Here is a 12,706-nt window from a genome sequence, read left to right on the forward strand (position 1 = left end):
TACATTAAAACATTAAGTCAAAATACTTCAGGAGCTCACACAAAGTGAACAAACCTCTTGCCTCATACCTGAAGCATACATCTGAATGCTCTCAAACTAAATCAATTCTTAAACGTGTGAATAAGAAATGGATAACAAATAAACAGGACATTGTGGATGTTTTTTTTATACAAATTCTACATTGTTTAGTCCGATTCAAACTCATGTTAAAGTAAAACTCAGTCTGAGACTTGGCAAATTTGTTGACTTTTGTTGGGTTATTCTTTGAATTCACATATGCATTTTTGTTTTCAAAAACAGGCAGTTAGTCAGGGCTAAATATTTCAAGCCCACCAACTCAATCTTCTTCTTACACCATAGATGCTTAGGGTGGTATCAGTTGCAACAAACTGACCTTTACAGTACACAATGCATGAGACAGACCAATGTCACACTGTACCTTCAATGTGGATTTTTACAGTTACGTTACTCCACATATTGCAAATACCATCTGATAATATTTAATTAATTCAACTACTTTTTCAACAAGGGAGGGAAGCAGGGTGTAGGGTAGTTTTTTCTGGAACTAAAGAGTGCATCACACCTTCTCCACAAGGGATTTCCAAGTTAATTTCTTGATGGTCCCACTAACAAGGTTTTCATAATAACCAGTAACTGTACAACTTAGATTTGCTAAATTCAAATGTATTTTATGGGTAATCCTTAATACATGGAATGGATTTGGCCTTTCAAAATCAGACTTAGTGATCCCTCATCTAGGCCAACATGTGTCTGTGTGGGCGTTATTAAGTGAAAAGGTCTCTGAATTTCTTGAAATTAAAAAACAACTGAATTAGAAAGGCCGCTCAGAGACCGCTCCAAGCAGTCTTTCTAAATCAAAATGGCATGCCCCTGCTGCACAAGAGTGTGCGCAGGGGATGAGAGGCAGGGAAAGTGAGGGAGTGACGTACGTGTTTTTTGGTTTGTAATTAGTGTGTGTATGTGTCTTTATGAGTGAATGGGGAAAGGGAAAGCGGGTAAGTGTGTGATCTTTTCGTGAGTGCCTGTGTAGGAGTGGAGGGGGAATGTGTTGGGTTGGTAAGAGTTAAGCAATGGATTTAAGGGAGGGTTTGGGGGAGAACGCCCCTCAATTTTCTAGCAATCCCGCCAGCGTGGGAGAGACGTGGTGGGATCGCCTTCCGGGGGTGAGGGGATGGGGGCTGAGAGAGGGCCGGGGTTCAGAATTTAATTTTTCAGCATTTTGAAGGGCACACAAAATCAGCCAAAAGAAAGTAGTCTTTTTGTGTTTGCCTTTAAAATGTGGAAAAATCACATAGAACCACGTGGGCACCTAAGTAGGTTCGAGCTCAGTTTCTTCAAGACAATGTGTAGAAAATGCAATCTCTAAATTAATAATTTTAAATGGCCTAAAGTATGCTACACCATGTCTATTTACTGGTTAGAAAATGCTGCTCGATGCAGAACCTTAAAGCTTCCTAATAGGCAGTAGTGCATTGCTCATGGCACAGATTGCAACGATTGGCATTCATGTTATTGACCTATTCAGAATGGACAATTGCTCTTCTGCTGCAGTATTTCAAGAAAGAGGAAAACATTCCGTCCCTTGTTTTTGTGGGTGTTTTTAGGATAACATAAATTATGAATAGAAAATAAAAAAAACAATTTCTCACCAAAAGTTAAATTACAAAATAGTTTTTAGTGTGAGCTGAAATTCTTCATTTTTGAGATATAAAGAGGCAAGGGAAATCCATTTTCCCTAGTGTCAGAATTCAGTTGAATTCAGTATAAATCTGGGAAAGAAACTAGGCTGGTCTCAATGTGCACGAGAACACATTTTAAGAGGAAAATGGTTTGTTCAATGAAGTGATTATAAGCTTTTTTGTATCGCACAATGGCAATGAAATTAATTATCCTGAACTCTTTCTCTCTTCCTAGGCTGAGCTGTGATTTATGCTTTGTCCCACTAGTCATAGGCATCACAGCAATTTACTGTCCCCTTGGATCTGTGCAGTAGACACGCGAGCTGTGATTATTCGGGTATATATTTTCTGAATGGAAGAGAAAACCTTCCAAATGTCTTAAAATCTGAAAAATGTTGAAAAAGGGGAAAACAGGTAATCGTAGCAAATACTACACATGCCTACATACTGATAGTTTCCATCATAACACTACTTCCTGCATTGTAACAGAGTCATTTGTAGTAGGGCTGAGGGAGATGGCAGGAGTTCTCTGGGAACCAGGGGAGGCCATTTGCAAAGCAATGGAAAGCCCTGGAGGTGGAATATGATTGATTCAAAGATTCCAACCACACTCCCCTCTCCAACAGGGAACCCCCTAAACATACCCCAGGATTAACCCTACACTTATGGAATATTAGCAAAAGATCACTCTTTGTGGGCATCAGGAGGTCAGTTACATGTTTAGTAGAGCAAGATCCTCCATTTAGGAGCCCCAGAGTTATAGGATGGCAGGGATCAGAAATACTCAGAACAGCGTGAGAATGGTTGTACGAAATACACTGTGCAGAAAGTGAGTTTATCAGTATTACTGAGCATCATCCATGAGCCTTCTCATTGACCAAGAGAATTTATCATCCGGCATACCGCATGTTGGGGAAAGATCACAGGAAGGGAAGTGGAGAGGTGTGGTAGTGGAGAGCAATGGGAAGTGAGCCACCTACAAACACAAAAACAATCAAATCACGGAACAGGAAAGTATACAGCAGCGGAGTAGTGGGATAATCTGTGGATCCACCAGCCTGCCATAACATCTGCCTGATTCTAAGATGGTGATGAGTATTTTTAAGCAGTCAGCATGGATGGTGCAAAACAGTTAACCAATTAGTGAATATGGGAAACCAGGAGATGTGCAACACACTGAAGTAATAAACAGTGAAGAGAAAACACAAAAGGAGGAGGGAACATGAAGTGCGCCCCAATCGGGTAACCTAGAGAAAAAAGATGAAAGAAGCTAGCCATCTATATACACGTTTTTGGGATAACTGGCCTTTTGGAACAGTGGATGAAGTTATTGAAAAGGAAGAGGGAGGGAGGGAGAAAGAGAGAGGGAGAATGAAAGTGGTAGTAGGATTGAGAAAGAGAGACAGAGAAAGATAGAACATTAATTACGCTTATAAGTGTAGCTAAGTTTGTGCACTTGTAAGGGAGGAACCTTCCACATAGCCAAGGGTGTAGCCAAGACCCTGATGATAGCCTAAGGCCACCAGAAGTGTGACCTGCTGCAGGCTACATACCTAGTCCCTGCGGAGAACCTGAAGTGATAAACATGACTCTGTAGGTTTCACATATCTGCAAATGACAAGCAAGAGCCTATGATGAGTTCCCATCTCGAACCCCTCCAACCCTGGTTGGTAGGCATGAATAACTTCAGTCTGAACAGCACCTGTCCCAGGAGGAATTTCTAGTGATTATGGCCCATCCTCTAAGGCTAGGAGATTCAGATGCTTTGGCATCTATGTGTTTTTCAAAGTCTACATTCACAACTCCCATAGTGGGAGAATGAAGACCAAAGGAGAACCAAACTTTGAACTGAAGACCCTGTCAAAGCCAAAAAAAGAAGGCTACTTGAGTGTTTTAAACACCCTGAGGCTGGGTTAACTGAAGGAAGCCTTCTGGGAGAAGAAACTCTGGGCACCTGTGCTTGGGAACAGAAGAGCGAAATTGTACTGTCCTGGTGCTCCGGGATCGCTACAGTGGTGATTCGGCACATTATAAGAGCCTTGTTAACATAACACAACCAACACGAAGGGCCCTTCTAATGATTTGGCAGGATTTGTGTTGCTAACACAGCAAATGGCATTTACAGTTACCACCTTAAAAAACAGTGGCAAATCGACCAGATTTTGGTTACTCCCCATCTTGAAGTCCTGCGGGACTTCATTAGGGATAGATCAGCTATTCTCCTGGAGGAAACACTTATATGCAAGTGCTGGAGATACTTCCACTTTCTGGGATCCCAACTTACAATTAAGCAAACTGGAAAAAAACATGGTAATTATGTTAACCCCTGTAAGCTTGCGGGTACTGTAGTTACTGGATTGGCAAACTACGATTTCTGCTTGTGGGTGCCTTTTCTCCCACCAGGTCTGACCTGGCGGGAGGAACGGCACCCGCGAGCAGAGCATGTCGGATGCACTTGCTATGTGGGATGTTTCAACCCACTAGTCCAGGCCCTGCAACATTACTGTGCATTGCTTGCAGCAGAAACATTACAATGGCCGCCGGAAAGCATGCTGCTCGCTAAAAATCACCAGAAAGCGTGCAGTAAAAATCTGAAAAATAGGCCGCCATCCACTTTTGCTCATGTCAGTGGTCACACAGGGGACCACTGCCAAAACCCATCATTTGGCTGCCCACAGAGCAAAATCATTGCAAAAGAAACACAGAGCTGTTTTAAAAATCAGTTTTTCCCTGGTTGTCAAATTTGCAAAAATCATGGCTCACAAACCACCCAAAAAGATCCAACCTCCTTGTTGGGTGCTGAACATCATTCTACTTCAAGAATCCACATAAATATAATGTCAGCAGAAGTATATGTTATCAGAACAAAATCCACTTTTGAAGATGGTTGCTGGGAAGAAATCTGTCAAAAATTGGTGTAATACCGTTACTCACCTCCGTCAGAAGCTGGCGATTTTAAAACTTGTCATGTTTAAAGTTATACATTGAACTCAAACTATGCCAAAGAAAGGCTTGCTATCAGAAGCCTAAGAGGTGGATACAATTCAAAACTGTATTTTAAAAAGGCTTGAAATAAGAAATGGGTTGATGTATTTGTTAAAAATGTAAGTTATATTTTAGGATAAGACAATTTCAAACAATTGTGTTTAAAAGTTAAAGTTTCCCACACTGAGCTTCAAAGACATTCCACACCCTTTTACCCAACAAAGGCATACCCCCCCTGCTCTCTGCTAAGAAACTGGCAGGCTGGTGTGAAAGAAACTGGGAGGGGCATTCTGGCATGTTGCTCTGAGTGGAGACAATGGAGTCCTTGAGCTGAATGAAAACTTTCACTAAGGTTGCATTACTAGATCAAAGCACTCGTGTTTGCTTGAAGTGGATACCTTGCCTCATGGTGGATTCTAAGCTCCAGCACGATGGGAGGTATAGAGGGTCTTGATTTATATGGTATCCTTTATTTGACTTGGAACTAGTGGAGTGTTCGGAGGGATGAGAAGATGTTATGCCATTTTTGGAGTCTCCGAAGGAGTCTAGCTGATGTGTTTCATACTCTTTGTAGTCTGTTCAGTAAGAACTTAGGGAGCCTCAGGACAAGGCTTTTGGCAAACTCTAGTCTACTGGTACTAGTGTGATCACTGCTATGGTTATGTGCAGGAAAGTCAGGCAAGGCATGATGCGCCTGATAGTTTGGAGATGGAAGATGCAACTTCTTACAATGACTTGTACCAATGGTTCAAGTGTGATGGTGATCTTCTCATGGGTTCTGTCCATCATGGGTTCAGATTTTTTCTGACCATTGCAGTCAGCTCTAGGCAGTTTCCCATTCTTCTGGTTATGTGGTTGGCATGGTTTTGGGCTGTGGTGGCGCAAATCATAATTTTGTTTTAGTTGGGTTGAGTTTGAGTCTATATGTCATCATCCATGTCATCATCCATGAGTCAATATGCATGAGACTGGAGCAAAGATTGACAGTTTATTTTGAGTTGTCTGTAAGTCGGTAGGTGATTTGAGTATTGTCTGCATAGATAAAACCTGTGAGGCCTGAAATATAGATGAGTGGCAAGGGTGAGGTCAAGGAGATATTGAAAAGAAGTGGTGAAAGGCTGTAATATTTGATAGGCGAAGATGCAGGGGTGTGATCTGAATTGGGCTTTGTGTGTTGTTTCTGTCCTGAGGAACAATGTGAACGAGCCCAAAACATGTCTAGGGATGCTTGTGGTCTTGTGCAGAAGGGATGTGGCCAAACAGTTCAGGCGCACTGCCCCTTTTCGGCTGGGACCAAGTCTGATTTGCATATGGTCTTTCCCCTTTCGTAATGTTTGTCAGGCACAGAACGGTGGTCTGGAGGTTTAGCCAGAGCAATGGGAGAGGTCAAGATTTGGTCTAAACCTTCCAGCCATCACCTGTTTTGTTTTGCTGAACAGTGTGAACTAACATAGCACAGTTCCTTTTCCAAGTCTGTTTGGCAGGATTTTGTGGCTGATACTCCAGAATTCAGCAGTGATGTCCAGGAGGATAAGTGCACATGGAATATTTGTATCAGCATTTTTTTAAAAAGTGTACATAACAGTAAATATGTACAGTACATTGTTTACAAAATGGAGTAAACCCTACATTTGATGTTTTGAGAAGTAATAATCAATATTTAATGGCAGAAATTGAGGAGTGTTTGTTTTTGCAAAGAACCTTCAAATGCCCTAATGAGTGTTGCTATCTTTACACCTGAGGTGGCTACTTATCCCCTGATTCAGGGTTCCGTCACACACTTTTAGCCATTGATGCATCACTCCACAAATACCAAAAAGTTTCTTTAATGTTAGGAGGTTTTACCAATTGTTAACATTACCTCTTGATAGAAATCCCTGCAGATTTGAAACTCAATCATGCAGTATTTATTTCATGCAGTATTCGCAGGAACACTGCAGTAGGTACACAATGCATGACTTATTTAGCAGATGTCAAAATAAAGTAATTAGATACTGCCTAATTTCACTGTTACTGCCAAAATCATAATGTGGGAAAAATAGGCATACTCGTGATGCAATTGGTAAAGCAGGGCAGCGGCATAGCCTGCAAAAATAATAGCACTGACGGCCATGTTTATGTGCAGGTCTCCAACCTTAGGGATGTGGCTACACCAGGCTCATTTTCATATTCATAGCAGTCATTCTACAACATTACTTAAGCAATAAATCCTGATGGGCAGGACCTTTACCCGATCTAATAATACCCCGGGGCATTACCAGACCCGGGAAAGCTCAACGCCTGGAGGGATATATTGGTATTAGCATCCTGGGATGTTTACCGGGGTGCTAATACATTTTATTTAAGTTGAGAAATGGCACAATTGCCATTTCTCAACTTTAAAAGAAACTACAGACCAAGAAGACTGCCATGGTCATGGCAGAAGGGAACTACACACGTAGTCCCTTCTCCCTTTCCATGGTGGCCGTTGCCATGGCAGGGAACTGCAGGCAGCTTCAGGTAAGTGGGACAGGGGTTGGGGTGGGAGGCTCGTGGTGGAGTGGGTATAGGGGAGTAAGGGTGTTCAGGAGGATGTACCGTCTTCCCTGAAGGGAAAATAGAAGCCTCCCACTGCTCGGAACATGAGATTTTCCACGAGGTAAAACCTGTATTCCAGAGCTCTGTGATTGACTGGAAGGCTGCCTGGCCCTCCCTGATTGTCTAGGAGGGTCTCTGTCCCTTTATTATTCACAGCAGTAACATACATTATTTTTCGTTAAGGACATTAAAATGAAATACCCTATAGGTCTTACAAAGCTAGAAAATATAAGACCACTAGAACAGCACAATAAAATAAAATTCTAAACTGGGGCATTTACCACAAATCTGCTGGGAGTCCGAGAGGTTCGTAGTTTATAATCTCGGGAGCTGTGGGGGAGAAAAAATCACTGTGAGAACTGTGTTGAAATGTCATAACAGTATGCATATCTTCTAAAAAAGACTGAATTGCTATGCTCACCAGGGACTTTGGCACATGCATAGGACACAACAACACTCAGGTTCCATCTCAGCCATACATGAATAGTAACATTCTCCCACAGAGACCGTCATTAGTGCATGGGGTGTCCCCTTTTTTATACATACAAAATAGGGCTCAAAGGAAAACACAAGATTACATTGTACAGGCGTATGCTGTATTTGTGAGATTTTAGGAAGGCATTTCGAACAGTGCAAGCCCGTACTCTACACGTGTCACTATGTCTGCTCAATGAAAAAGTAAATTATTAAATACACAGAGAAAATAAAATAACCTTTGTCAATTCTGTTTGAAAGGCTGTTTAAGCATGAGAGTCCAGATGTACTTAATGAGGTGTATTGCAGAAACATGGTGGCACACTTGGAGTACCATAAAGAAGACATTGTATATTGAGTTCTGATGTTAATCCCAGTAATGACCCTGGGCATTTAGCTGCCTTTTTTTGTAATCTTTGACTTGGTGCAGGCCAAACGCATCCCATCGTTCTCACACTCAATGTGGTGTGCAGATACGTTAGGTGCATGACTAGCTCTCAACATCCGCCCTGCCTCAAACCCCAATATTCTCCCTGAATTCGCCTTGATGACAAATATCACTTACCAGTAATCATCTTTCTGTAGCGTGTATATCTGCTCAGAATCATATGCTTTGTATAGGCCGCCATCTAGTGGTTGGTGTAGAGTAATACATAGGGCCTCATTACAAGCATGCCGGTCGGTAACAATGGTGCCGGTAAGCCTACCGACACGGTTGTTACCGGACCGGCACACTCCGAGTCTGCAGGCGGGTGCCGTCCCACCTGCCAGGCCTGACCTCGCAGACCTCGACAGATGCAAAGGCACCATTCATGAATGGTGCCGGTGCATCCGTCCTCCTCATTCCCATTGAGTCCAATGGGACTCAAATGGGAATGCAGAGTAATTTTTTCCGGGGCCCAGCAATGGGTAATCACTGGGTCCGCCTGTATTTACCAGCACGGCTACCGCCAGAGTCATAATGAGGCCCAATGTCTTTTTAGCTATGGAGTAACATATTTGTATTAATTTAACAATACACCTAGCATCAATTGCCTTCTTGACTGCATCTCCTTCTCTCCTTGTTGCCATGCACAGTTTTGTGAAGGCAGTACATTAGTTTTGTCAAGGTAGTACATTACCGCCCTAGGTGCATCAAGTGTATGTAGTGCTTTTTCTCCTTTAATCTGTGGGTTTTGGAAGAATGCTGGTAATTCAATTGACTGGTCCATGTGGAACTTGGATATACATTTTGGAGAAAATATAGGAAGAGTTCTTAGCACCACCTTTTTTTATATATGGTGACAAAATATTCAGGAGCTGGTAGAGCTTGTAACTCACTTACCCTTCTTACGGACGTAATAGGGATAAGGTTGGCTACTTTGTATGTAAGTTCTTTAAGTGGTGCCTTGTTCAACCGTTCAAAGGGTGATGCCATGAGTCGTGAGAGAACTGTGTTTAGGTCCCACCCTGGGGTGAGGGGGAGACATTAGTGGATGTAAGTGTTTGATGCCTTGCTTAAAGGCTTTAACCATTTGTATTCTCCACCATGATGTTTTGTGTTGAGATGTTGTATAGGCTGCTAACTGTACTTTTCTTTTCCATTTGTTGAAGTAGCAGTGTCTGGTGTTAGGTTTCCTTGCTTCTCTCATGATATCCATACATTTATTAGGGAGATGTAAATGACTGAACTTTATGGCCCCAGGAGCCAGGCTGCTAATTTGGTCATCTGAGGTGTCAGGTGTGTTTCCCTGTCATGTGCATTAAGTGTGAGTAGCATGGCTGTCTTGCCCACATTGGTGCAATGAGTATCATTGTTAAGCTTTCTTGGTGTATTTTGTAAATTATCTTGTGGATCAGAGGTGTTGGGGGGGGAAAAGCATATGCAAATATCTGTGACCAGCTCATCCATAGCGTGTTGCCTAGGGAGCCCGGTTATGGTAACCTGGATGCATACTTTTTGCATTTTTTGCTTTCTTTTGTCACAAACAGATCTGCTGTTGGATGACCTCATGTTGAAAAAATATCTTTGAGTGTATTGGTGTTAGGTTCCCACTTGTGTTCTGGTATAAGGATTCTGCGGAGCAAGTCTGCCAGGCAGTTGTGAATCTCTGGAATGTGTTGGGCTTGCATGGATATATTCCTCTGTATGCACCAATGCCAAATGTTTTGTACAATAGTGGAAAGTTGTTTTGAGTGTGTTCCTCCATGATTAATGATATAAAACATTACAGCTGTGTTGTTTGTCTATATGAATGATGATGTTCTTCCCTCTAGGACATTCTATTAAGAAAGTAGTGGCAATTGTATTGCCAGACTTTCCAACCAGCTTATGTTGTATGTTTTTTTGAACACCTCCCCTGCACCATGTAGTACAGGCAATGTGCTCGAGATACCCTGCTAGAGATACGTCTGTTGTTATTGTGATTTGTGGCGTTGGAGAAATGAATGGTCTTTCTATGTTGATTTTGCCTACTGACCACTCCAGGAGACTTCTGTTTACCATTTGCGAGACTGCCACTAGATCGTCCCACTAGCTTGTCTTTTGTGACCATTGTTCTGCCAGCCACTGCTGTATTAACTGCATTTTGAGGCATACATGGGTTATTATAAATAATGCCATCATGCCTCAGAGTCTCATAACCTTCCTGACTATTAGCATCTGACCTGCTTTGAACAGAAGAATGAGTGATGGTAAAGCTTGTACTCTTTTTTGTGTTGGGAATGCTGTTGCCTTTTGGGTTTTCAGGACTGCCCCTATGAATACCTTTTCCCTGCTTGGTTGAAACTTGACTTCTATTCATTGATTGAGAACCCTAGACTGTGTAGCAGGTTCACTGTGTATTGTGTGACGTTAGGCACTCTTGTGCATCCCTTCCCATTATTAAGCAACCGTCCAGATAGGGGTACACTGGGATTGCCTTGTGGCATAGCTCTTTTGCACCCAATGCTAGCACCCTGGTGAATACATGAGGTGCCAATTCAATTCTAAAAGGAAGAACCTTGAATTGGCGGTGTTTGTTTAATATCTTGAATTTGAGATACTTTTGTTGACCTTGGAACATTGAAATATGAAAGTATGCATCTTTCAAATTTAAATGTCATGTAAATCCCCCTCATTTAGGAGTGGTATGACCTCCTGAAGGGCTGACATTTTGAATTAATGCAGTTTCATGTATTTGTTTGACACACGGCGGCAGAGGGTACTTTCCTCTAGACCACTTGGAGCCGCGACAGACGGACACGGACAGATGGGCACAGAGAAATGGGGACTGAATGCTGAAGGGCTGAAGCAGAAAACATAGCTTCTCGGGTCCACCTTCTTGGAAGGTTGCCCGCAGACCCGTTGGAGCATCAGTCCCGAGGTCCCAAGGTGCGGAAGGCACGCAAAGCCCGAGAAGCCTGTGAGCCCTGTGAAGCCTGGAAAAAACCTAGAAAACACCTGAAAAAATGCAGTAACAAAGTGTGCAGACTCGTTGGAGATATGGGTGTTGTGGGAGGTCTTGGTGTTGTTCTGCTGCCGCCAACATTGTGCTAAGGTAGTGGGGGGAAGTGTGGGGCTAGTGGCTTTCCTGGTGACTCTCAGTGAGTGCACTCTGCACCCTGAGGTAAACAAGGAATTTACTGCCCCCTCAAAAGGAGCGAAGCAGGAGTTGTTTTCCCAGGCCAGCTGAGTTTGTTCTCTAGGACCGGCTCTGCCTGTGGTTGCAATTCCTCCTCGCAGCGTACTCTGGCCCCCAGTGGCTAGTATTTAGCGCCTTACGAATCTCCCCACCCGTTTCTTGCAATACTGTTTAGTCTGGCGAAACAAAGTAATGAATCCTAGTACCTCTGGATGACACTGCATTACCCCAGCTGCTTATAATCCAATTGTAGCAACAGTCATACTGCAGTCATATTCTCAGCTATAGCTACACCTTTTGCAATGACAATATTATTTATTACCCCTTGCCTGTAGCCATCTGCCTTTTGCCTACTGGTGGAAGGCTTTATCGTGATAATGAAAAAAACATGCAGATAGGGCCTACGAAGTGAGGGACCTCAGGTGGGGAAGAGTCATATGTCTCCTGTTAAATCTAGAGGCAAGCTAACATCAGCTCTCTGATCTAAGAGAGCAAAAAAAGATGCCCCTACTGGGGCCCAAAGGAAGATTACTGGGTATTTTGAAGATTCCTCTGTGAATCCACTGGCTTTGCCCCCATTATTTTCTTAATCAAACCCGCCTAGCACTCTCTCCCCCACGGTCATGTTAGGTGTGATAGATGGGGCTACTGCTGCTTTCCTTGATTCTGTGAATAACCTAGATCACACAGTCTTGCCATCTATCAATAATAATGGATCTCTTCTTCGTATGTGTGAGAACCTAAGGTGCAATTCTATGGCCTCTGCCTTGGCAAACCCCACGCTGGCAATTGGTGCTAGTATAGCATCGAGCCCCAACATGGCGGCAGCAAACTTAAGCCAGGAGGCCCCCTATACGGATGGTGATTTTGCAGATATGGTGACATCCCCGAAGAGGCCCGCTCCCACTCAAGCAGATGTTCTAACACCCCACTCAATACATTTTATTTTTTCTTAAATTGAGGTCTTATTTTTTACTCTGCTCAAAGATGGCAGCGGTCCAGCAATCCCGTAAGTTTACACTTGCAAAGGTGGCAAAAGCCATTATGGCCAACAGTCAATTCAATAACCCCGGGTCCCGGGCTTCACCCGGTAACAGGGGGGGAACATGTTCAACCCTGCATGATGCCGATAGCGGTCCCATCCCCTGTTTGTCCAGGAACGCAGCCCCCTGATCTGACACCGAAAATTGATCAATATCTTGTCCTTTGAACGACTTCCTGCGTGTTGAGGCCGCAACAGGGGAAGATGCGATCGACGACCTACGAGTGGAGCAGTTGATGTGTGCTGGTACTCCCTGTGGGTGACCACTGTGACAGGTCCATTGTCTGGCATCTAACAGTAGGACACCCCCCCAGAGGAGGTGGTAG

The 12,706-nt window shown here is 43.3% G+C and overlaps 1 protein-coding gene across 3 annotated transcripts in view; it reads right to left on the minus strand.

Annotated features, from left to right (window-relative positions):
- Positions 1 to 12,706, minus strand: part of DAPK2 (death associated protein kinase 2) — a 1,397,186-nt gene that overhangs the window by 390,631 nt on the left and 993,849 nt on the right. For all 3 annotated transcript variants that reach the window (XM_069624406.1, XM_069624405.1, XM_069624404.1), the window contains exon 6: positions 7,544 to 7,592. In XM_069624406.1, the coding sequence (XP_069480507.1) occupies positions 7,544 to 7,592 (49 nt within the window). The remainder of the gene's footprint in view (positions 1 to 7,543; positions 7,593 to 12,706) is intronic.

Source organism: Ambystoma mexicanum, chromosome 11, assembly GCF_040938575.1.
Source record: "Ambystoma mexicanum isolate Mex_15411 chromosome 11, UKY_AmexF1_1, whole genome shotgun sequence".
In the NCBI taxonomy this organism is placed as follows: Eukaryota; Metazoa; Chordata; class Amphibia; order Caudata; family Ambystomatidae; genus Ambystoma; species Ambystoma mexicanum.